This window comes from Gadus macrocephalus, chromosome 1, assembly GCF_031168955.1.
Source record: "Gadus macrocephalus chromosome 1, ASM3116895v1".
Classification (NCBI taxonomy): Eukaryota; Metazoa; Chordata; class Actinopteri; order Gadiformes; family Gadidae; genus Gadus; species Gadus macrocephalus.
In genome coordinates this window covers 25680314-25703893 of record NC_082382.1, presented here as the reverse complement: position 1 = coordinate 25703893, position 23580 = coordinate 25680314, and the positions used below count along the sequence as shown (strand labels likewise).

Sequence of the window (23580 nt, the reverse complement as noted above, 5' to 3'; positions counted from 1 at the left end):
CCTGTAGCGTGTAGCCTGTAGCCTTTAGCCTGTACCGTGTAGCGTGTAGCCTGTAGCCTGTAGCCTGTAGCGTGCAGCCTGTAGCGTGCAGCCTGTAGCCTGTAGCCTGTAGCCTGTAGCGTGTAGCCTGCAGCCTGCAGCCTGTAGCCTGTAGCCTGTAGCGTGCAGCCTGTAGCCTGTAGCCTGTAGCCTGTATTTTGTAGCCTGTAGCCTGTAGCCTGTAGCTTGTAGCCTGTAGCCTGTAGCCTGTAGCTTGTAGCCTGTAGCCTGTAGCCTGTAGCCTGTATTTTGTAGCCTGTAGCCTGTAGCCTGTAGCGTGCAGCCTGTAGCCTGTAGCCTGTAGCCTGTAGCTTGTAGCCTGTAGCCTGTAGTCTGTAGCCTACAGCCTGTAGCCTGTAGCCTGACCCCTTCCTCCCGTCCAGGGGTCAGCACCATGGCGCAGTACGAGACGGTGCTCCACCTCATCCGCTACAAGAACTGGCACACTGAGGCGCTGTTCGACAGGAAGTTCAAGCTGGTGTGCTCCGAGCTCAACGGCCGCTACATCAGCAACGACTTCAAGGTCGAGGTACGGCCGGGCAGCAGAACCCCGCCCCACCTCCTTATAGGGGCGGGGTCACAGCGGGCCAATCACCAAGGAGGTGGTCTCACTTACATATAGACTGAGATCTAGAGACAAGTGTTCAGGAATAATGAGTGTGGATCAGACGCGTTTAGCGTTTTAATGCTGATTCTATTGTGGACTAAAAGGACTACAGTCTTGGTGATACTTAAGATGACTTATCCACAGTTACCCACAGAAATGGTTTTAAGTGTGTGTGTGTGTGTGCGTGTGTCTGTGTCTGTGTGCGTGTGCGTGTGTTTGTGTGTGTGTGTGCGTGTCCAGGTGAACGTGATCCACACGGTGAACCCCATGGAGCACGCCAACGACGCCATGGTCCAGCCCAACTTCATCAACCCCGTGCACCACGCCTCCGTGGACCTGTCCGGACACAACCTGGTCAACCCCCACCAGGCCTCAGGTACCCCCCCCCCCCACCAGGCCTCAGGTACCCCCCCCCCCCCACCAGGCCTCCGGTACCCCCCCCCCCCACCAGGCCTCAGGTACCCCCCCCCCCCCCCCCCCCCCCACCAGGCCTCCGGTACCCCCCCCCACCAGGCCTCAGGTACCCCCCCCCCCCACCAGGCCTCAGGTACCCCCCCCCCCCCACCAGGCCTCAGGTACCCCCCCCCCCCCACCAGGCCTCAGGTACCCCCCCCCCCCCACCAGGCCTCCGGTACCCCCCCCCCCCCACCAGGCCTCCGGTACCCCCCCCCCCCCCCACCAGGCCTCAGGTACCCCCCCCCCCACAGGCCTCAGGTACCCCCCCCCCCCACCAGGCCTCAGGTACCCCCCCCCCCCCACCAGGCCTCAGGTACCCCCCCCCCCACCAGGCCTCCGCCCCTCCCTTCCGTGTTTTGTGCATCCAGTAAAATATATCATGAACGCAGCGCTAAACCCCACAACCCCCCACCCCTCCTCGTGATTGGTTTGAATACCATACGTTTTGGTTTCAGTGGTTGGTAGTACCGTTTGTTTTTGGGTACGACCTCGGGGCACAGGCACTCGGGGCACAGCGCTGGTACGACCTTTAACGGGCCGGAGTCTCCTCCTGGAGCAGACATGTCTGTGGAGGCTTCTGGGCCGACCTCGGCCACCACAGGCTCGGGGCGTCCCGCCTCGCCCACGGGGACGACAGTTAGAGGCTAGTCGGTCCGTCTCTCCGACGCTGTGGAGCTCATCTGATGGGAAGAGTTCCACAGCGTCGAAAAAAGGATTTCAATACTTTTTGGTAAAGTGCTTTTGGAATGATGAGAAGTCGCTAAACAGATCAATTGAAAAATATTATATTGTTATTGTTTATGGCTGAATGAAAAGAAGAAGTGATGCCTCAAAGAGTTGACAAGAAAACAGAATAATTTGCCCTTCAAACAGTGTGTGCTGCAGCCTGACTTTATTTGTGGATGTGAAGGATCATATTTAGACTTTTGAAGCATCGTTGTTATGGTGACGAGAGCAGTGGAACCATTTTCACACCACTTTAAATTCAAATTGGGTTAGAGATTGAATCAGACTTGTGTGTTCAACAAAAGCCCAGTGGTAGCCAACCTTGATGGCTTCCCAGTCACTGCTGGGAAGACAGGTTTGAGTTCCTCAGAGTACATCAAAACAAATCTGCTCCATTGTCCCCATCTCTGGAAACAGAATCAATTTGCATTTAGCGTGTGGATCCCAGGATTAACGTCAGTGAAGCAGAAGCAGGCATCACATCAGACACTGTTGGCTTTCCATGTTTCTTTTTTACTGTTGAAAGCCAGAGTTTAGGGATTACAGCATAGTTAGTTGTGTGTGTGTGTGTGTGTGTGTGTGTGTGTTGTGTGTGTGTGTGTGTGTGTGTGTGTGTGTGTGTGTGTGTGTGTGTGTGTGTGTGTGTGTGTGTGTGTGTGTGTGTGTGTGTGTGTGTGTGTGTGTGTGTGTGACAGCTGGACCCCTGGCCTCTCTAATCTACCACTAGAGACAGCATGGTACACACAAACAGATCAGAGGCTAGACAGCTTGTCAGTTAAAAGTCAGCGGTCTCTGATGGAGAGAGCATGTGTGTGTTTGTGCTCCAATAGATTCATAAAGTGTTTCATTCGATGACACAACTGGGCCAACTACAAGCTAAAACCAGCCTCCATCGTCCCCAATGCCTGAGAAACAAGTTGTCTTGGCTTTGTTTTAGTCTGGCTTGCAGTAGTTTAATCATTGTTTCCTTGTGTGTATGCTCTCTCTGTCTGTGTGTCTGTCTGTGTGTCTGTCTGTGTCTGGGATCTGTGTGTCTGTGTGTCTGTCTGTCTGGGATCTGTGTGTGTGTATTTGTGTCTGTGTGTGTTCTGTTTGTGTATGTGTGTGTGTGTGTTTCTGTTGTGTGTGTGTTTCTGTGTGTTTCTGTTGTGTGCCCGCTTGTTTGTGTGTGTGTGTGTGCGTGCGTGCCCCCCCCAGTGGTGCCCAGTGCTGCCACCGTGGTCATCGTGGTGTGCGTGAGCTTCCTGGTGTTCATGATCGTCCTGGGCGTGTTCCGCGTGCGGGCGACCCACCAGGGAGCCGCCCGCGACCAGGAGGCCGGCAAGGAGAACGAGATGGACTGGGACGACTCGGCACTCACCATCACCGTCAACCCCATGGAGGTAGGGGGCGCACGCACGCAGACACACGCAGACACACTCACGCACACACACAGACACAGACACACAGACACTCACACACACACACACGGACACAGACACACTCACACACACACGGACACAGACACAGACACACACGCACACAGACACACACACAGACACACACACACAGACATGCACACATACACGCACGCACGCACGCGCACACACACACAGACACACACACACACGCACGCACACACAGACACGCACACACAAACAAACAAACAAACAAGCACACACACACGGACAAACATGGACAGACCCGTCATGGAGACCCTGGAGCCTCTTCATCCCCTCATCAGGGTCCGGTCCTCACTAACCCCCACCCCCCCCCCCCCCCAGACCTACGAGGACCAGCACAGCAGCGAGGATGACGAGGAAGAGGAGGAGGAGGAGGAGAGCGAGGACGGAGAGGAGGAGGATGACATCACCAGCGCCGAGTCCGAGAGCAGCGAGGAGGAGGAGGGAGCGGAGGAGGAAGGCCAGCAGGGGGCCAGCAGACAGCAGCAGCTGGAGTGGGACGACTCCACCCTCACCTACTAGACACACACGCACACGTACGCACACACCGATCAAAACACACAACACCCCTCAACACATGCACACACACACGCACACACACACACACACACACACACACACACACGTTGCACCCTGCACACCTACCCCCTTTGCACTCACACCCATGCACACAGGAACACACACACTCTCTCTCTCTCTCCCTCTCAGTTACCAATTCCTTTCCACAGAGCCATGATGTAAAAAAGCTAAACAAAACAAAAGGTCCCGTCAGGCTATATATGGTCAACAGTTTCCTGTCCCTTACCCTAGTGGTGGAGTTTGGTAGTATAGAAAACACCCGATTGCTGATTTTTTGTTTTATTTTATTTCTTTATTTATTGTGTTTTAATTCCGGGAGAACTTGGCCTGTATAGGTACGCTTGGTCTGTAATATGTGAGGGATCTGGACATTCACTTTTACATATTCTCAGAGATTAGGCAAATGGAGAATGCTTCTTTTTTTTATTGTATATTCCTTAAGCATCAGTTTTCAGAATTTCTTCTTGGGGTTAAAATGAACAGCTTTGACATTGTGTTGCTGGGACTTGTGGTCCAGAGAGTGATACAGGATGATGCTTTGAACAAATAGCCCATGATTTTCTGTTGTCTTTTCCTTTCCTTTATAGTGCATGAGAATATTTCAGAAGTCATATGTGTAGAGAAATAAGTTGCTTTTTAAAGGTTTTGTAAATATGAATAAACCATGCAATTAGTTGATGTGTTAGTGGCGGCCTAAAGCATAGGGTCCAATATCTAAAATGGCGCAGTATGTAATGTAGATATTTGTGTCACGTGCTGTAGCATGTCGCAGACCTTCAAAGCTCCTTCTATCACGCGCGAACAAAAAGAATGCGGAACCCAGGTCTGAAACCAGTGGTTTCCATAGAAAAGGTGTCCATCCTTCATTCTCCAATATATAAATAACTATATCTATATATGTTTATCTAGATCTAGATATACATATATATATATATATATATACATACGTAATCCCTTTCGCAACCATTCTTGGCTTTTCTCTCACGTAGACGGTAATGTTTTGCGTTTTGCTTTTCGTGTCGCTTCACACGCGCTTCGCTTGCACAGGTGGCAGGGCCGTTGTCATGGCAGCGGTGTATTTCATTCCCCGGTAGATTTGGCGGCCATAAAAATGGAACAATCTCTCTTTCATCCCGGCTTATCCGAGCGAGAGACGGAACCCATTGTTGTGAGCAGGTGTAGCAGCGCTCCGAGGGTGCGTTCTAAACGTGCTCCGGTCCCACCGATAAAGCGGGTGCGTGCGCATCGACCAGCCTCAGGTGGCGGTGGTTCTGTCGAGGGCAGAGAGGATGCACGAGCATTTCTCTGACTGCGTCATCGCTAAAGAGGATTATAAATACATGCAGTGGCGGGTTGTTTTAATGGCACAGCTGTTTAACCTCGAGTTAGTCTCCTCTCTTTAACTCTTAAAACTGGTTTGTTTCGAAATTCAACATGATGAGGAAGGCGTGCACATGTTATGATGGGCCAACGCCTTGGAATCACATCATTTTTGTCTCTTATTTTTTTACTGACACTGCAGTCAAACCTTTTTTTGCCGTAGATCACTAGATTTTATTGGACAACAGAACTGTACTGTAGGGTTGTTCTAAGGTATTTGTTTACATTTGGTAAACCTATTTTCCTTCTGCTTTGAGTGTGACAATTATACAAATAATGTTCAATCTCTCCAGCTCTGACATGGCTGTTGTTCATCACATTTCTATCTGGCGCCTCTTTCATTGAACAGGTTTCATCGTCATGATTCCCTTTATAGTTTTCTGCACGGTCGATGTTGGCCTGGAACGTAACGTAAACCGGTACTACGGTCTGTAATATCATGAACGTCAGCACGGAGGATCACATGCTTTGCATGCAAATCTATTCCACATAAAATGGTGATCTTTATAACAAACAAAAACACATGCTTTTTTCGTTCTTGAAGAATTTCGAGAGGCCAGTTATGTGATTTAAACACATATTTAATGTTTTTGCGGTGAAATGTGATGAACAGCCTCCTCTTAATCAGCAATGGGGCCCTCAGAAAGGTGCCAGGTTCCAGCGGGACGATTGGGAGTGCCTTTTAAACACATTAACAGACCAATTAACACGACTAACCTAACATCCGCGCTCATGTAATCGTGGCAAAGTTGGTTCCTAATTTGTATTTCGTTCTCTCCTTTTTTCTTTTTGTAATTATTTAACGCTAGATTTGTTACAGAGCTGGGGGATGTAATTTTGTTTTTGTTGTTTTTACTTTACGTTGGTATGATAGTGCACCGCTAGTTTTATTAAAAGTGAAAAGGTTTTACATAGGCGTCATGTGTCCATGTTGGATGTGTAGAGAAATTAGATCCATATTGTCTATTCTATAGCTATTGTTCTGAATCATATTGACGGAATCCACCTCTTAAAAATATGTACATTATTGAATTGCTTTAGGCAGAGTTAAGTGGGTATAAAGTTGACCTATTTGTGTATAGTGGAAGGTAATTATTTAACATTGTAATATTGCCTGATTGCTGACAAGTTTTGGGGGCAGCATGGAATTCACAAGAATCTGAGTATATAAATCTGTTCCCTCCAAAAATGCTCACAATGTCATTTTGTCAAACACTTGAGACATCTCATCTACCGTTTGTCAAAAGGAGCATTATCAACTCACGCTGCATACACTTTATGTGATGCTTATAGTTTACTCCCAATAACTTTTGCATCTCACATTTCTCTGGTCTAAATCCATTCTAATCAGCTCCTTAATATTTTGTATAGGCCTACTTCTTCTCATTGAAACTGAACTTCACTGCCTACTAAACCGAACGCAGCCGGACAGTCACTCTGAGGATCGGGGGTGTTTTGATTTGCATGAGCACATTGTGTATATTTCACCTGGAGTTAAAGGGTCAGAGCAAGAGGCAGCCATTGTATACTACTGATTCTCCAAAATGTTTCACACGTTCACTCCACTCAAAAGATTTTATTTGGGGAAGGGGGGGGGGGGGGGGGGTTGTTCTGTTCAAACCTGGCTCTAAATGGAGGGTGTCAGCCTCTTCAGAAGTGGTCCGATCGTCGCTTCCTCTCTGCTGGTTGGGGCTGCTCTCACTTTTCTACCAATTGGAAGGAAAGTTGTAGTAAAGTTGATGCTCGCTCATAAACTAAATAAAGGACGATGAGATGGGACACAAACGCGTTGTCGACTTATTTGTGTTATTTGGTGGGCCTGTTGCCTCTGTTTTCAGATTCAGCAGACGCTTCCCACCAAAGTGACCAAGGAGGCTGAGAACAATCAAAGTTAAAGTAGAAACGTAAGTAAGTAAAAACGTAAGTAAAACGTTCACATGATCATTTTTCTGAAACAAACAACTGAACAGGGTCCAATCCATCTTGGTCCTAGGGGCTGGTGTTGGTAAGGCAACAATATATTTATAATCAGCTCACTACTGCCCCTCGGTGGCAAAATCATTAACGGTAGAAACTGAGCGGCTAGAGAGGACCAAAGTAAGAATAGTAAATATATACGCTACTGAGTATCAAAATCAACCGTGACTAATGTATAATCAAACCACAAATGCAGTTAAAATTAATAGCCGGATAGTGCTAAGGGTGTCTGACTTTGCCAAAGTGGTTCTCTTTGTTGAGTGACTGAACTGTATTCACATTGTTTGCTGCTGGGGATAAAATCATCTGTTAAGTGACTGAATAGTATTCAGAACATTAACTTAACTATTGAGAAGGTCCAGCGTCTATCAAAGGTGTTACTTCTCTTCACAGGTTTATTAATTCTTTATTGTCTTTAGACATTCATATTATTCATAGATATTGGCCCTTTGCCAAGAACAGGACATTAAGAGGTCGATGGCACTGACCTCGAAACATGAGCGATGGGTTGATTCCATATAGGAAATTTAAACATTTCACCTCCACAATGCAGAAAGGGCATGCTGGCCTCCTATATCATTTAGTTTTGTTTAGAAAAATGTAATTTACGGGCAGCAATGTATTCTTTTAATGTTGATCAGAATTTCATTCCATGAAAAGGATCACATTCAAAAATATAGAATATTGGCACAAAATATTGGCATCTGCATCGGCCTGTATAACTGCATCGGCCTGGTTGTTTCTAAAATATAATGCAAAATAAAACATTAAATAATGATTAAATAAATGGTTAAGTGATATGTACCAAGCGGTATGTACCAAGCAGTATCCAATCCGTTATCGATTAAAAGTCAATATTAAAATTAGGTTCGGATAAAATCGTTTAACACCAAAATAAAATAATAAAAATAAAAGCCAAGCAGTTTAAAATACAAGGGTTAAATGAAACCCCACCATCAATGTATGATTGAACTCACATGGAGAAGGATGGATCATAATAGTGGTTCCTTTGTACAACTTATTAAACCACCTTCAATATAAAAAGACAGACAATCTGGCAGGAAATAAAAGTACAGACAAAATATGCTAAACAAATCCTCCATCTTCCAAATATGTGTCCAGCGACGTTACAATCATCTCCACTAATGAGACCAGGAACGGTTTGCGACGGATACTGTTAGAAAGCATGATGGACGAATAAAACCTCAGTGCTATAAAATACTCATCTGGCCCTTTTCTCCGTCAATGGAAGCAAAGAAAGGGTTTGTGTTGGTAGTTATGTGTTCTCACGTCTTGGTCTTCACACCACAGCTAGCCAGAGCCATAATCTTATCTTCGGACCCTGAAATAGAAAAAGGTAAATAAAATGCATCTTTCAGGAGAGCAGGGGTTGTTGATCATGAAGCCATTATGTATATGAAGGTTAACCCTATGATGCTCACCCAGATCTGCAGTGACTCGCTCAAACTGGCTCAGGCTCGCTGTGGCGTTCTCCGTTAGAAAGCTCTCATCCTCGGAAGTGAGCTGCAAAATAAACGTACACAACAAACAAAATCAACACAAACAATACCCCTGCATTTAATGTCTGTATTATTATGACTATAGTCTCTATTGAGACTCAAACTGTGATACTGTCCAGCTCAATTGGTAGAGCATCGCATTAATGCTGCCAGGGTTAAATTCCCCCTGGGGCCAGCCATGCTAAGAATGGGTGTACTCACGGTATCATAAGATGCTTTTGGAATAAATTATCCACCAAATACCACACACACACACACACACACACACACACACACACACACACACACACACACACACACACACACACACACACACACACACACACACACACACACACACACACACACACACACACACCTATCAATCTATAAACAAATGGAGCTGGAATAGTTCATGAGTCACAACCATCAGTCACTAAATCATCACCAAGTCCCTGTTAGAGCAGCCAGAGGAACTCATAGAGCAGCCAGACCTTCTCGCCCAGTTTTCTCAAGGCAGTGAGGATCTCCACTTTCTGCTGCACATACACGTCCCTCGACAGCTTGCCCACCATCACATCTCGGTCCATCTGGGCAACAATGAGGACGCCATTAGGCAAACACACGCAATCACACCACCATCACAGAACCTGCATAGAGACATTGGATGGTCTAGCTCCATCTAGACTTTTCTTATTGATCAGTTAACATGATAGAAGAGAAGAGATACAACCTATCAATACATATATCAGTATTAAACAAACAAGGTAAAAGACCGGAAAGAGGAAACAAACCTCTGCTAGTCGCGTCCGGAGCTGGCCCGGCTGCTTCTTGGCGAACATTCGGATGACCTCTGGGGTTTTAAAGGCCTGACTGATGGCCGCCTGGATCGCCTGTTAGAAGATGGAGGGCCCGTGGTCTGTGCATTAGAGACCTTCACAACGTATCGGTGCTACACCATGTGAAGGGGCCTAGGGCTGCTCCTACCAGCTGCATGCCGCTGAGGTCGTCCACCAGGGTCATGTCCCCGGTCATGATCTTCTTCAAGGAGTCGTTGAATTCGCTCAACTGCTCCAGCGTCTCCTTCTTGGTCTCCTCGTACTCCTCCTCCTCCAGGTCCTCTCTGTCAGACCAACACCACATAGGACCGTTGTGGTTATTGGATGACAAGGGAGAGGACTGTTGACTAATGAATCATCTCTAAACCCCACTACAACGGAGACTGGGATCTGATGAAAGCTATTTAACGAGCACCTGCATTCCTCCAGGTCCTGCAGTTGTTGCATCAGTCTGTCCAGCTGCTCTTCCATGTTCTGCCTCAGTTTTCCAGTTTCAGATTTCCCCCGTGAAGCCATGATGTTGTCTGGAGGACAGGTCTGGACAAACGGGAAAATAATAATGTCAACGAATTGTTAAGCGACACATTATTCACTACTGACATTATTCCGACTGGCGACTGACTAACCCAACATGCACAGCCCGTCTAGACAGTTCTAGACGGACAGCTACCCCTAAACCTAACATTAACCTCCGAGGGTTAGTGGAAACCCCATAAACGGGATAATCAGGATCCTTTTATCTAATGATCTAATATAAAACACAGCCTTGAGCTAGCAGGCTAACCACCATCAACAACACATCAACACATCATCTGACCTGCTCTTTGTCAACAGGAGGATCCCAGAACGCTTCTTTAAGTGGCTTGAATCAAAAGCTATGCCGGCAGATATCGTAATGGATAAATGCTGTTCATACCACAATTAAAACAGACATAAAAATATAAATATTGCAAACCTTCTGACGAAACGCCACAACTTGTAAGCTGATCCGACGGTAGTGTTCCTGAATGCACCTCGACAGCTGTGGGTGCGGCTTTCCACATCCTGGTCTTTCGACCAATCAGATTCCTTCAATATCATAATCTCCCGCCCCTCGACAGTGCCTGGAGGAAGTACATTTCGGGAGACAAAACGAAACCCCAGATCCTCCATCCATTTAATGTGCTTTAGTGTGGTTTGAAGCATAACCTCAAACCTTACACCAATCACCTGACGTAAGTGGAGAAAAGGTCAAACTTTTATTACTGTCGAACTTGTGTTTCACTGTATGTTCAAACGACGGTGGGATTTATTAGTCAATATTATGTCAATGTCTTGTCAATGTAATGTCAATGTGACCTGATGAATGTATCGTGGGATGGGTTTGGATTAACGCCTGCATTTGCTCCAGTTTTCCTTTATAAACGAGCCTTTCTCAAACGTCCCCTTAGTAAAAGGGGACGCAGATGCTTCGTCCCCGAGGAACGCGATTGTATCTACAGCTCTGTGTTCGCCTCTGCATGTTGTAGTCAAAGTTCACTGGAGTATGAGATGGAAGTGGTCCTGATCGCCTGCGGATCCTTCAACCCCATCACCAACATGCACCTCCGCATGTTCGAGCTGGCCCGGGATCATCTACAAGACACAGGTACAAACTGAACTTCGTTTTTAATCGTAACCCTTCATCTCGAGTCCAACCTATTTCCAGCAGGTGTATTTTTTGATTGTTGTTCAAATAGTTGAATAACAAAATGTCATGATGAATATAGATCTAAACGCAAACTTAGAGTATTAGTTTAATAAATTGGTATATTATTGTTAAATTTAAAGACTGTTGTGACTACACCCCTTTCAAAAAGTGAAAAAATGGTTCAGTCCACACAGCTGATTTCACTGCGTTTCACTTGCTTAGACTTTTCATAGATGGAGTTGCGGCAATATGTCAAAGCCAGTAAGCCACAGTTAAATAAATTGAAGTCTGGCTCTCAGAAGAGAAAGGTGAAGAGGAGACAAAATGAAGGAAGTCAGGTTCGTAAGATGAAACCCCGTTCTTAACTACCTCCGTTATCGTTGCTAAAACAAACAGACAACCCAAGCAAGAGCAAACAATAGGCTACACTTTCAAATGATAAGGCCTTTGTTATTAAGGTTAAATACAGTGTATGGTAGGCTAATATTGCAACAGCAGGCTACTGATTTGGAGCAAGCTATTATTAATACTAAGCTATTAGGCTCAGGATAGATAATAACCAATGGCATATAGGCTAGCTAGCCCCAGACGTCATGACGCATCAGGACTTCTCATAGGGCCCATAATTTGGTGCTCCGCCCCTGAGCAGGTGTCCCATAGTTTGGCCCCGCCCCTACCTCTATTCCCTGTGTCACCAACTAACTCAATTCACTTTTCAGAAAAATACCGTGTGGTGAGAGGAATCATTTCCCCTGTAGGTGACGGCTACAGGAAGAAAGGGTTGATCGAGGCTCGCCATCGTGTGGAGATGGCAAGACTTGCTACGGAAACCTCAGACTGGATCGAGGTCGATACCTGGGAGAGTTTACAGCCCGACTGGGTGGAGACGGCCAAAGTAGTTAGGTGAGGAGAATAGCTCCAGTCTCAGTAAATAATCAAGTATATTTAACATGCTTCACATCTTGTTATTTACAATGCTTACTGTCACACTCTATCTCTGCAGATTTTCTTCTAACGCCCTTCTAACTGTATACTTAAGGTTACTACAGATTCATAGATAGGTCTACTAGTTACATAGCCTATATATTTTCAATTAACTAGATTATGGCTGATATTGTCTGGTGTCAAGTGAAGCGGAGAAATATGGTCCAACTATGTCAAAGTATTCTGTGTGCAGAAGACTTTGTTGAGCTCCGCTCTGAGTGGTTCTCTGCTGTGGCCCCAGGCATCACTACGAGGAGCTGAAGGCCGCCCAGCGGGACCAGGGCGAGGACGACACAGTGTCCTACGGGAAGAAGAGGCGCATGGAGGAGGAGCACCCCTCGATCAACGAGGGTGAGGGAAGCCAACGCACAAAGACCCGGGGCTCGGTCAGGGGCCCACCACAGCTAAAGGCTAACGGCTACCGGTCGTTCGGTGCTGAAGGCACGCAGGTTCCCTGAGTGACCACATGACCCACAGTTAACAAAGGGCAAACGGGAACGCACGGCGGTCATCGTCATAGACTAGTGAACCCTTTAAAAGTTTAACCAAAATCTGGTCAAACAAAATTGTACATTTATGGGGAGAAAATATTGGTGAGTTCAGAAAGTTTTCTGATATTATTTTATAATGTCATATTGGTCTTTAAAAAAAGACAATGTCAAAGAACGTTGGCGTGAAGGCCAGGATGGGGAAACAGCCAGTGCTGTCTCGTTGTCTCCCAGGGAACCTCAAGTGAACGACATAACGCCAACATATGTTGTGTGTGTCGTCGTCCCCGGTGACCTGCTCTCCGGCTGAAGCATGACGTGAAACCATGTGACGTGTTGGGTCTTGTTGATCCCTCATTGTGTTGGGATTAGTGTTCCTCGTCACGCCCGTATTACAACAGACACCTGAGTGTCTCTGATGTAGGAACAGCGGGCATCAGGTGAAAGGGTTTGAGGATCAGGGAGCTACAGGACTTTAACACAAGGTGCCTGGACATGAAACTGACATGACTCCAGTAGGCCTATAGCAAGGAAGACAATTGTTGAATAGCTGACTGATTATTGCTGCTATTGTATTATTAGGTATTCACAGCGTATCTGTGGATACCTATTGTGGTTATTATGATTTTGTTCGTAAGAATCTCTCTCTCTCTGTCTCTCTGTCTCTCTGTCTCTCTGTCTCTCTGTCTCTCTCTCTCGTTCTCTCTCTCTCTCGTTCTCTCTCTCTCTCGTTCTCTGTCTCTCTCTCTGTCTCTCTGTCTGTCTCTGTCTGTCTCTGTCTCTGTCTGTCTCTGTCTCTCTCTCTCTCTCTCTCTCTCTCTCTCTCTCTCTCTCGTTCTCTCGTTCTCTCGTTCTCTCGTTCTCTCGTTCTCTCGTTCTCTCTCTCTCTCTCTCTCTCTCTCTCTCTCTCTCTCTCTCTCTCTCTCTCTCTCTCTCTCTCTCTCTCTCCCGTCCAGCCCAGCCCCCCCAGCTCTTCCTGCTGTGCGGGGCGGACGTGCTGGAGTCCTTCGACGTCCCCAAACTCTGGAAGCCGGAGGACGTGGAGGAGCTGGTGGGCCACGGCGTGGTGTGCATCACGCGCGGCGGCAGCGACCCCGAGAAGTTCGTCCACCAGTCGGACGTGCTGTGGCGCCACCGCCGCAGCATCCACCTGGTGCGCGAGTGGGTGACCAACGAGATCTCGGCCACTCACGTGCGGCGCTCGCTGCGACGCGGCCGCAGCGTGCGCTACCTGCTGCCCGACGCCGTGGTGACGTACGTGAAGGAGGAGCGGCTGTACAGCGCCCAGAGCGAGCAGAAGAACGCCGACGTGGTGCTGGCCCCTCTGGCCAGGTACACGGACGCCGGCCCCAGCTGAGGCCCCTCTGCTGGGAGGCCTAGCTGAGGGCCCCAGCTGAAGGCCCCAGCTGAGGGCCCCAGCTGAGGGCCCCAGCTGAAGGCCCCAGCTGAGGGCCCCAGCTGAGGGCCCCAGCTGAGGGCCCCAGCTGAGGGCCCCAGCTGAAGGCCCCTGCTGAGGCCCCAGCTGAGGGCCCCAGCAGAAGACCCGGATGAGGGCCGTGTGTTCTTGCAAATGGACAAACATGGACGCCTGAGAAACGATCAGGAGAGCATTGAGTCCGGTTCGGTTGTGTTTCTGAAAGTGTTTATCATCCAAGGTGCGAGTTTTTTAATAAGATGTTCTTAATGTGGGGGTGAAGCCCTAATAATTGTGGATGTAGGTTGCTGTGAATTTTAGAAGGAGAGTAATAAGAACATGCTTGTCAAAACAAAAGATTTGGATAACTTGTCCTTTTTTAAACTATAGGTTACCAAGTTTTTTTAAATGCACAACTTATTTATATACATGTAGGCACAGGAAGGCTCTGATGAATTTGAATGGAATGTACTGCACTCTCTTTGCATATCGGTGCTTTTTATAACATTTTTACGTCCCATTGCAGTTTCCTATCTGGTCTGGAATAAAGTGCCACAATCACAGCTATTGTGTTTTTCTTCAACATGTTATGGTTGGGTTGATTTGAAACTGAAGGCTTCACCTCTCAGACATCTCTCAGGCTCATGACCTGATAGCGATAGACACTTCAATAACTGATGCCATGAGATATGATCCTGGACAATTTAACTTGGATACATTTAACTAAGACCTTGAAAAACCAGCAAAAAAACCATCACAATATCAAAATAACCTTTATTTTAGTAGAATTATGAATTGATCCTTCATCATAAAAGAGCAAACCTGTTGATTTGATCACTGTGACGGTTCTTGATGGACTGATGCCCAACCAGGCCTCGCCCTCTCCAGGGTGGCGGTGGGAGTGGTTCTCTGCCTGCACGGTCTTGTCACCCTGACAATGAATGAGCCTGTCTGGTCTGTTTCTGATTGAAATGTGGTTGGCTCACACCAGCTGTTGACTTTGTTCCAGCATGATTTCTTCTAATTCCACCTGTTGTCTGGTTGCATGCAGCGTTCAGAGGGACCTGTCTGACACGTCTGGATGACCAACCAACCGAAGAACCAACCCAAGTCAACCCACCCAACGCGACTCCACAAGCCTTCGTTCTCTACACTGAACACATTCTCTCTGCCTCCTTACAGGTGTCGGTCAGCCCGTCTGTGTCGACTTTCCCAAACCACCTCCAGCAGCTTGGAGCTTCTGTCCTGATCCAACATGGCGGCCGGGCTCTGTGGCACCTGGGACATGGTCAGCAACGTCAACTTTGACGGATACATGGTCGCTCTGGGTGAGTGCTTGGCGGTTGAATTTGGATCCTTTTGACCGTGGTCTTGAATCCACGATTACAGTTTTAAAGAGTCACATGCACATATTAAAATGAGATTTAAATGTTAACCCCTATCTCCAAGAGACACATTTAAACAGTAGACTGAGGAAGACCTGTTGAGAAGGGGCATTATAACACTTCTTATTTCTATTTGCTTTATTTTATCGCTGCATAGATCACATATTGCTGATATTCCACTGATATCTGTATTGTATTTTATTATCTTCTTATTATATCTGATTTCTAAGTTAAGATAAACATACCAAGATGTAGTGTCGGATGACATGAAAGCAAATGATCTCTGGATTTAAATGACAGACAAGGCATGGCGCTCTATATATAGTCCTATAGCAGGTATACTCTTACACAACACAATGCACTTTACCCTTTACCCCAAAGGTTATATATCTGTCATGCACTCAAGTAGTGGTGGTTGCATTGTCCTCGGTGCTGGCTGTTCACTTCCTTGAGGCTCTGCAGTCATAGCCTTGGAATGAAGACGTTTGCCCGTGTCCCAACCCAGGCGTCAGCACCACGCTGAGGAAGGCCGCCGTCAAGCTGAAGCAGAAGAAGGTGATCGAGGAGAAGGGGGGTGTGTGCTGCATCAAGACCCTGAGCGCCTTGAGGAACTACACCTGCTCTTTCACCGTGGGACACCAGTTTGACGAGGTCACCAAAGGACTTGATAACCAGCGTCTTAAGGTATATGACGTGACCAATGACATGTCTGTTGTTGAGATTCTGGGGATATAGAATAGTGGTCGAAGGAGCGTTCACTATTGTTGCATTTGGTTGACTTAATGTGTCGGCTTTTCATTGCAACCGACTGCACGGTCTTCAGTTGGGCGTGTGGATCGGATTGGTCCTCTCTCATCCTTTCGGTCCCTACAGTCTTTGGTGAGGTGGGAGGGGGAGAAGCTGGTGTGTGAGCAGATTGGACAGAAGCAGAACCGTGGATGGGCTCACTGGATCGAAGATGGCAAGCTTCAGTTGGTAGGCTATACAAAAAAGACATTAAGCTAGTGGTAGTTTGGGCTAAATATACGAAACATCTTAAATCGATCTTAATCAAAGTGTTGAATAAAATTGTATCTCTCTCTCTCTGACTCTGAAGGAGCTGTTTTGTGAAGGACAGGTCTGCAGGCAAGTTTTTAGGAAGAAAGAAAGCGAAAAGGACGGTTCCTGCAAGTCTGATTCCTGAAGAAAAAATAAATCAATGCACCTGGTGTATATTATACTAGGCTACTCAATATGCAGAGGAAGGTCAACATTTTGTGGTATTTTTCCTTTCTTTTGACATCCTTGAGGGAAGCTGTACGGCTATTGCCTTACAATATATTTTTGATGTTATATATTTATTGGCACTAGATGGCAATGTTGTTTCAGTTTTTCCCCTGTCTTTTATTCAGGTAATCTTGGACACTCTTTTGGTATGCATGTCAGACTAATAGTTATTTTATAACAACATACAATCTGTTATATCATATAATAAATATTATAGCTCTGAGGTCTTCATCCAAGCTTGTTTGTCTATGATCACGTTGTATTTGTAAAGAAAGATGTCAGATTTAACACGTATTTAACACATCTTACATCTGTATACCAAACTATCGCAGATTAACTAACATGTACGTTAATACATACATGTAATTCTTTATTATTGTGTATAACACTGTCCTGCATCATACTCTCTTATCTCAATGGCATAAATATAATTAGCTACAATTGATCTTCTCATTTTGCACCTGGTTAACCTTCTGGCCGTTTCTCAAAAAACGTTCTTTTCTGTAGTTGTGTACTTCAGTCGTAGCCCAAGTACTGTTCCAATTCAAAATTTGCATCGTCAAGTACAGTCGAACGACCCAGAAGTGTTCTTGTTGTGTTCTTAAATCATGTCCAAACGATTATATTCCAGGATCAGGAATCAATTATTTTGGTTCCCTTCACTATCACAAGTCGTTTTTTGATTCGTTCCTTCAGTTCGTTAAAGATCCCATGGCATGAAAATCACTTTATGAGGCTTTTTAACATTAATACGAGTTCCCCTAGCCAAACTACGGTCCCCCAGTGGCTAGAAATGGCGTTAGGTGTAAATCGAGCACTATGTATCCTGCTTCGCCTTTGTAAAAATTAAAGCTCAGACAGGCCGATTTGGAATTTGCCCCATATGTCGTCATAAGGGGCAAAGTTACCTCCCCTTTCTCTGCTTTGCCCACCCAGAGAACTTGGCCGCCATTGAGACAATGAGCTCGCTTACGACCGTGCGACTGTAACGCAAGTGTTGTACACTTCTTTGTTATTTGGATAACCGTTTTGTTGTTATGGCGAATAACATGCAACACAATAATGCAAGCTTGGTAAAGTATCATTTGGTGAAAAGACTAGACTGCGTCGGGTTCTCTGACGTCTCTGGTACCTTTAAAACGAGACTTGTAGTGGGGGTTATCTCGGCCATGGTTGAGAAGGAATTTGGGGGGAAAGGAACTTTGGCTTTGACTCCCTGAAGTCCAGATTGAACCGAGACATGGAGGAGAAAGGGATTGTTACCCGGGCGCTTCCTTCGCTCTTCGGGTAATTTCGGACGGGGGCGGGGACTAGGGGAAACACCGGGACACCGCCTCTATTTCTGTTTGGTCCGTCACACGTCACCCCTATCTTTGATTTTACAGTTAATCGATGAGACTATCGCGCTTTTACTGGCTTGATATTAGCTGCTAGGGTTAGGGGTTAGGGGACAGAGAGCTCTTTTGTGATGCTCTCGAATGCTCAAAGTGACAGCAAGGGTACCGTAGAGTTCTAAAGGGTTAGCGTCCAGTTGAGTTGCATGCAACCCGGCCAATCACAGACGGAGTAGGGCGGGTCTTGGGGTGGCCAAATTCGCTGCCGGGCGCGCGGTGATAAACGACGCGTCCGTGCGTCACGTGACACACCAAACCAAAATGGCCGCTCCTGTATTTTGACGTATAACAGCTAGCTAGTAGCCACTTTTCTATTTGTTTCATTCTTAGCGGAATACCCTTGAACAAAATATATTTTGGGTAAACCGCCTCTACCCATCTACATAGCCTCGGTTTTATAACTTTTACCTTAAAGACAATCCAGACTGACACTTCTTTGTTTAACGAGTGACTATGCTGTGGTTGTAGAAGCGGCTAGCTTCTAGCTGGCTCTGGCTGGCACATATAGACGGGTCAGAGAATATAAAGAACAAGCATCACAAAGGAACCATGGAGGAGCTCAGTGCCGATGAGGTGAGTTAAAACTGGGGACTCTGTTCTCCTCACGACTGTTACGGGACAGAGAGAAGTGATCGGGTTTAGTCGCGGGGTCCCGTTGGCTAGCTGATGAGCTAACGGCAGCTAGCAGACCAGCCGCTACTACCCGACTTGTGAGGTTTGAGTTCTGGGTGACAGCTCTAATGTTCTGTTCTGAGTGACAGCTGTAATGTTCTAGGTGTACCTCTGAGGGGTGTCTCAGGGTTACGGGTGGTGTGCGTGTCGGTGTACAGATGTGTTGTTCTCCGTTAGATCCGCTAACGTTCACTGTGGGGCTGCGGGTTACGGTGACATACGTACACACGTATACACCGAGACATGTATGGAGTACATCCATACATGTCCTCATCCATTCATTATGTTGTGTTCTACCCATCCCTGCGGTCGGCCTCCCTGCCTCTGGTCTCCGGCCTCCCTGCCTCTGGCTCATATTAGGCTGATGCTCGTTAGCTTGAAAGTAGCTTGTGAGGCGACTCAGCATAAAAGCAGAGACGGCCACCATTGTGCAACCGGCTCTGTGTCGGGCTCTGTGGTCGATCCACTTACTGACCTCATAATACTGATAGAGCCTGGTTTATTATTATTATTATTATGCTGCCCTTTAGAGGAACACCGTAGTATTGGCCGACTATACCAAATGACCAATGTATTTGATAGCATACCTTCTAGTTGTTTTTGTCCGCGGAGTGGGGTTACAACCCCCCCTCCCCCACTTTGTTTTCAGTGTATGCTTTATTACATCGTTCTTTCTTACTAACAACTGGCTATGAACGCGACTAGTAAATAAAGACGAAATAATTGTTTACGGTTTTCCAGGAATACGGAGAAATTAAACGACCGCTTTTCACTTGCTCTAGAACTAGCGCACCTTGCGTGAACTACTGTGCATTCTATATAATGTATTCTTTAATTTGTAGGCCATTCATGTTATTCGTGTTATCGGCCCTTCACTTCTTATGTTAAACCTACTGACTCTGTTGTGCGATGGGTTCATGTCCAGATCCGCAGAAGGCGCCTGGCCAGACTGGCAGGAGGACCGACCTCTCAGCCTAGCACCCCTCTCAGCACACCCCTGACCTCCCCACAAAGAGAGACCCCGCCGGGGCCCCTACCTGGACCCTCAGGAGCCACATCCCAGCCCCTGCCCCCGGCCGCCTCTCAGGCCCTGGGGCTCAATGTCCACAGTGGGACCCCGGCCACATCCCCCATGGGCGCCTCTGGTATGGTCACAAACAACAACAACATGGAGAAATGGAGCTCAAATTACACTTGGCTTATTTTTTTGGTTAATAATGGCACGTTGCAACTCATTCATGTTCACTACTGATGGTATTGATTATTTATACTGCAAAAGCTGAGGGTGCCCCAACATCGATCTAGAATAGATGGGTTTGAAACGGTGTGAGGTCAACTGCTGGAGACAATAACAACTGTGGCTGTGTATTGTGCTAGCCAGTGTCGGCTCGTCACCATTTGTTATTCAGGGAAGGGCCTTTTTGCATTATAGGAAGCAGACATACAGAGCTCTAGAAACATCTGACCCATGAATGTAATTAGACAGTGTGGCTCTAATGGCTCTGTTGTATAATGAGCTATTTTTATAGCTGCTCATAAATGCTGTTTTTTATGAGACACAGATTTATGATGAATAACTAGATCAGACCATTACAATGTTTACAGTTTTTCTTTCCCACTTTTTAGTATTTCTTTATTTAGTTGTCCATGTGTAATTTAGAGCAATGTTAATTGCATTTCAATTTTATCATTGGGTGTCTATATAGTCTTCCCAGTTTCCACAAAGCAATGTTTTTTTTAAATATGCGAAGCGATTTCAAATCAATGGGAAACTGTCATTTTACTTGGGAGCGGTTTGATTGATTGCATTGTCTTCCTTTCAGGGGTTGTCTATGGGAGTCAGAGCAGTGAAGGAGTGAGTTCTCTCTCCAGCTCCCCCTCCAACAGCCTGGAGACTCAGTCACAAAGCCTGTCCCGTTCCCAGAGCATGGACATCGACACCGCCTCCTGTGAAAAGAGGTGACGATTCCTCCTCACAGCGAGAAAGCGCCTTGTTCTTGCAGCTATGTGGGAGGTCTGATGAAGAACATGCAGGATAGTACATTGTTGCATCAACGCTTCCTGATTCCAAAACATGTTTGCATAGGTTTAGGAACATTTCTATTAAATTTTCTACTGAATGCATTTTAATTGACTTAAATAAAAAGGAGGATTAGGCAGCATGTTGTGTAGAGAGCTGTCGAGCCAGAAGGACGGGGACGGACGCAGACCTAACGCCGGCTCTCTGTCCCCCAGCATGTCCCAGGTGGATGTGGACTCGGGCATCGAGAACATGGAGGTGGACGAGAGCGACCGCAGGGAGAAGAGGACCCTGGCTGAGAAGGTAAAGCCAGCAGCCCCCCCCCCCCCTGCCCCCCTCAGCGTTGTAGTCCCGTGACTGTCAGTGTCTCGTCTCTGCCTGGCCCACTTTATGCTCGTCAAAGGCTTCTTCACATCGCTGTGGTGTGGACACGCACCGATTGCAGGAAACAGAATCCCATTGTGTTTTCTGAAAGGCACTTTGGGGACTTTCCATTGTTGCTGCTGTGTTTCTAATTTGTGGTTGGTTTTAAAGATACAAATTAATGAGTCAGCTGGCCTGTGGCTCCGACATTACATTGGGGATTCTCATTATCTGCTCTTCATTTCGCTACCGCCGCAGTCGTGGAGTCATTAGCACTTTCCAAGGTTGTCTCTCCTAAATACGGACATGGGAGTCTGGTGCACAGAGCGTCCTGGCTCTGTAGATGGGGAGATGAGCCCCTCTGTGGTTTCGCCAATTAGCTTTCATGGGGCTTGACCTCTTGAAAACCAATTGGCCAAGCCAGCGAGATGCTATATTAACATTGCACATGGCTACAGTTATGACACTCCACTAGTTAGATGTGATGCTTTTAGATTCTGATTGCTATCCCCTATAATGTGGGGCAGGATGGTCTAGTGGTCAAACCCTGCACGCAACTTATTGAAGAGAATCAAGCGTCCATATCTGTAGCTTGCTTTGTATAAAATTGACTCGATGGTAAACTAGAGGTTGCTGAAGAAAACAAGCATTTTGAGAGCGGGAATAGGCCTAAATACTAACAGGCATTTTATAGCATGTTTCAGACATACACGTGTGCTGGGTTATAGAAATAACCCGACCACAATAAGGGGTTGCCTAGCAGTCTCACTAACGATGGAGGCCTTCTGACGTTCCATGGTTCTTCCTCCCGTCTGCGCCAGGAGTCCTCGGCCAACTCAGATGTCTCTGAAGAGCAGGCTCTGCAGCTCATCTGTAGGATCCTCCGCGTGTCCTGGAAGGAGCCGGACCGCGACCTCATCTATCTCCCCTCGCTGGCCGCCGAGTTCCACCAGAGCCCTAAAGACGGTGGGTCACTGGGTCCACTCCTTCCGGGATCTCATTTCACAAAGAGCCTTGGCTTCGGTTTTCCCAAATCAATAGATCTGGGGGGGGGGGGGGTGTTCAGGATATCTCTTGCAGCATAGTTCATCCGTTCTGTGAATGGGTCCAAGAGTTTGACCGTTTGTATGAAGCCTTGTCCCCCTCGTGTCCCCTGGCACTGCAGTGTACTCTGACTTCAAAGACCTGATTGGCCAGATCCTGATGGAGGCGCTCCTGATGTCCAGCCAGTCCCGCGTCCACAACCCCTTCTCCAGCCTGACAGCCACCTCCCAGCCCATCGCCGCCGCCAAATCCCCCGACCGCCGGCTGACCCTGGTGCCCCCCCCCAGCCAGGGCAGCAGTCCCATGGCCCCCTGCGCGGGCTCCTTCGGCGCCAGCTCTCTGTCCAGGCAAGTACCGCTTCAGCAGGCCGCGGACGGCACCCATCTGGGGGACCGGTCCCCCACCCATCTGGGGGACCGGTCTGGGAGACCGCCAGCCTCCTCCTGGGGCCACATCTTCAACGCTCTCCGTTCGCAGACAGACATAGAGACTTATGCCGCTTTTCCACTGCATGGTACCAGCTCGACACGACTCGACTCGACTCAGCTCGCCTTTTTTGCGTTTCCACCGCGAAAACATGGTATCTGGTACCTGAAGTGGCTGCTTTTTCTAGTACCGCCTCGCTCTAGGTTCCAAGCGAGCTGAGCCGATGCTAAAAGGTGACGTCGGCAGACGGCCGGCCACTGATTGGCCAGAGTGTGACGAAGTCACGAGAGCGACATGGCAACCATGCTGGTAACAGCCATAGCAGCGCCGCAGCCAACATATTCCACTTCTTCAACATGCCAGCTAATAATACGAACACGAATACCATCGCATCGATGTTCTCCATTGTTGTTATGTGGGTTCTGTCCATGTGTGGGTTACGTAGGTGTTGTTTGCGTCGCGTACAAAAATACGTCACGGCCCTTTCGCGCAGCCGACCCCGCCCACGTCCAGGAGGTACTATTTGCGGTGGAACAGGACCCGCGCTGCTACCGTGTCGAGTCGTGTCGAGTCGTGTCGAGTCGAGCTACATGTGCGGTGGAAAAGCGGCAATAGAGAGATAGAGAGAGAGAGAGAGATAGAGAGATAGATAGATGGATAGATTATTCATTGTCCCCTTGGGGACCTTTCTTACTCAGTGAATAGACTGATGCACATGACCGTTAACCACGACAACAACATAGAAAAATGCAACCACTGACAAGACCCCAAAATCATATTTCCCACGTAGTACAAGGACACATCTAAGGTTGTTGGGTTTTTAAACCAACAACTAAAACCTTGTTTTTAGATGTCGGTTTTAAGAGCTGGATTGTGATAGAATGAGTTTTTGGAGAGGGCTGGGTATCGAA

General features: G+C 47.3%; 5 protein-coding genes across 8 annotated transcripts in view; 4 read left to right on the top strand and 1 right to left on the bottom strand.

The window, feature by feature from the left end:
• Positions 1-7014, top strand: part of clstn1 (calsyntenin 1) — a 39936-nt gene extending 32922 nt beyond the window's left edge. Inside the window, exons 10-14 of the mRNA XM_060060439.1 lie at positions 365-568; positions 887-1022; positions 3026-3210; positions 3592-3839; positions 3870-7014. Coding sequence (XP_059916422.1) covers positions 365-568; positions 887-1022; positions 3026-3210; positions 3592-3792 — 726 coding nt within the window. The 3' untranslated portion in view covers positions 3793-3839; positions 3870-7014. The remainder of the gene's footprint in view (positions 1-364; positions 569-886; positions 1023-3025; positions 3211-3591; positions 3840-3869) is intronic.
• An 802-nt stretch (positions 7015-7816) lies between these two features.
• lzic (leucine zipper and CTNNBIP1 domain containing) lies at positions 7817-10585 on the bottom strand. 3 transcript variants are annotated; one of them, XM_060059949.1, is made up of 7 exons: positions 10500-10585; positions 9960-10081; positions 9693-9828; positions 9500-9598; positions 9200-9295; positions 8649-8730; positions 7817-8548 (listed from the first exon to the last, which is right to left on the bottom strand). In XM_060059949.1, exons 2-7 carry the CDS (start codon positions 10058-10060, stop codon positions 8493-8495), a joined length of 570 nt encoding a protein of 189 aa, XP_059915932.1. In that variant the 5' UTR covers positions 10061-10081; positions 10500-10585; the 3' UTR covers positions 7817-8492. The 3 variants fall into 3 exon arrangements, with proteins under 3 accessions (XP_059915932.1, XP_059915939.1, XP_059915947.1); XM_060059956.1 differs by having other exon boundaries at positions 10362-10535; XM_060059964.1 differs by having other exon boundaries at positions 9960-10068; positions 10362-10502.
• A 53-nt stretch (positions 10586-10638) lies between these two features.
• On the top strand, positions 10639-14662 carry nmnat1 (nicotinamide nucleotide adenylyltransferase 1). Of its 2 annotated transcripts, XM_060059841.1 has the most exons (5): positions 10639-10758; positions 11053-11171; positions 11933-12116; positions 12439-12548; positions 13642-14662. In XM_060059841.1, the coding sequence occupies exons 2-5, from the start codon at positions 11075-11077 to the stop codon at positions 14040-14042; spliced, it is 792 nt and encodes a 263-aa protein (XP_059915824.1). In that variant the 5' UTR covers positions 10639-10758; positions 11053-11074; the 3' UTR covers positions 14043-14662. The 2 variants fall into 2 exon arrangements, with proteins under 2 accessions (XP_059915824.1, XP_059915818.1); XM_060059835.1 differs by lacking the exon at positions 10639-10758 and having other exon boundaries at positions 10773-11171.
• A 248-nt stretch (positions 14663-14910) lies between these two features.
• On the top strand, positions 14911-16973 carry rbp7a (retinol binding protein 7a, cellular). Its single transcript, XM_060059970.1, has 4 exons — positions 14911-15427; positions 15990-16168; positions 16358-16459; positions 16581-16973. Exons 1-4 carry the CDS (start codon positions 15355-15357, stop codon positions 16665-16667), a joined length of 441 nt encoding a protein of 146 aa, XP_059915953.1. The 5' UTR covers positions 14911-15354; the 3' UTR covers positions 16668-16973.
• Positions 16974-18371: 1398 nt separating this feature from the next.
• ube4b (ubiquitination factor E4B, UFD2 homolog (S. cerevisiae)) overlaps positions 18372-23580 on the top strand; it is a 29221-nt gene continuing 24012 nt past the window's right edge. The window contains 6 exon segments of the mRNA XM_060060424.1: positions 18372-18717; positions 19742-19961; positions 20640-20775; positions 21052-21139; positions 22021-22165; positions 22365-22885. Of these exon segments, the coding sequence (XP_059916407.1) occupies positions 18694-18717; positions 19742-19961; positions 20640-20775; positions 21052-21139; positions 22021-22165; positions 22365-22885 (1134 nt within the window). The 5' untranslated portion in view covers positions 18372-18693.

Excerpts from the sequence above, each read along its gene's own strand:
- lzic (XM_060059949.1), bottom strand. The coding sequence starts at position 10,060 with ATGGCTTCACGGGGGAAATCTGAAACTGGAAAACTGAGGCAGAACATG. Across the intron at positions 9,829-9,959 it reads CAGGACCTGGAGGAATGCAG|AGAGGACCTGGAGGAGGAGG; the intron begins GTGCTCGTTAAA and ends TTGGTCTGACAG. Across the intron at positions 8,731-9,199 it reads TGAGAAAACTGGGCGAGAAG|CTCACTTCCGAGGATGAGAG; the intron begins GTCTGGCTGCTC and ends TTTATTTTGCAG.
- rbp7a (XM_060059970.1), top strand. The coding sequence starts at position 15,355 with ATGGCGGCCGGGCTCTGTGGCACCTGGGACATGGTCAGCAACGTCAAC. Across the intron at positions 15,428-15,989 it reads CGGATACATGGTCGCTCTGG|GCGTCAGCACCACGCTGAGG; the intron begins GTGAGTGCTTGG and ends GTCCCAACCCAG. Across the intron at positions 16,169-16,357 it reads TTGATAACCAGCGTCTTAAG|TCTTTGGTGAGGTGGGAGGG; the intron begins GTATATGACGTG and ends CGGTCCCTACAG.
- nmnat1 (XM_060059835.1), top strand. The coding sequence starts at position 10,886 with ATGAATGTATCGTGGGATGGGTTTGGATTAACGCCTGCATTTGCTCCA. Across the intron at positions 12,117-12,438 it reads GAGACGGCCAAAGTAGTTAG|GCATCACTACGAGGAGCTGA; the intron begins GTGAGGAGAATA and ends CTGTGGCCCCAG. Across the intron at positions 12,549-13,641 it reads GCACCCCTCGATCAACGAGG|CCCAGCCCCCCCAGCTCTTC; the intron begins GTGAGGGAAGCC and ends TCTCCCGTCCAG.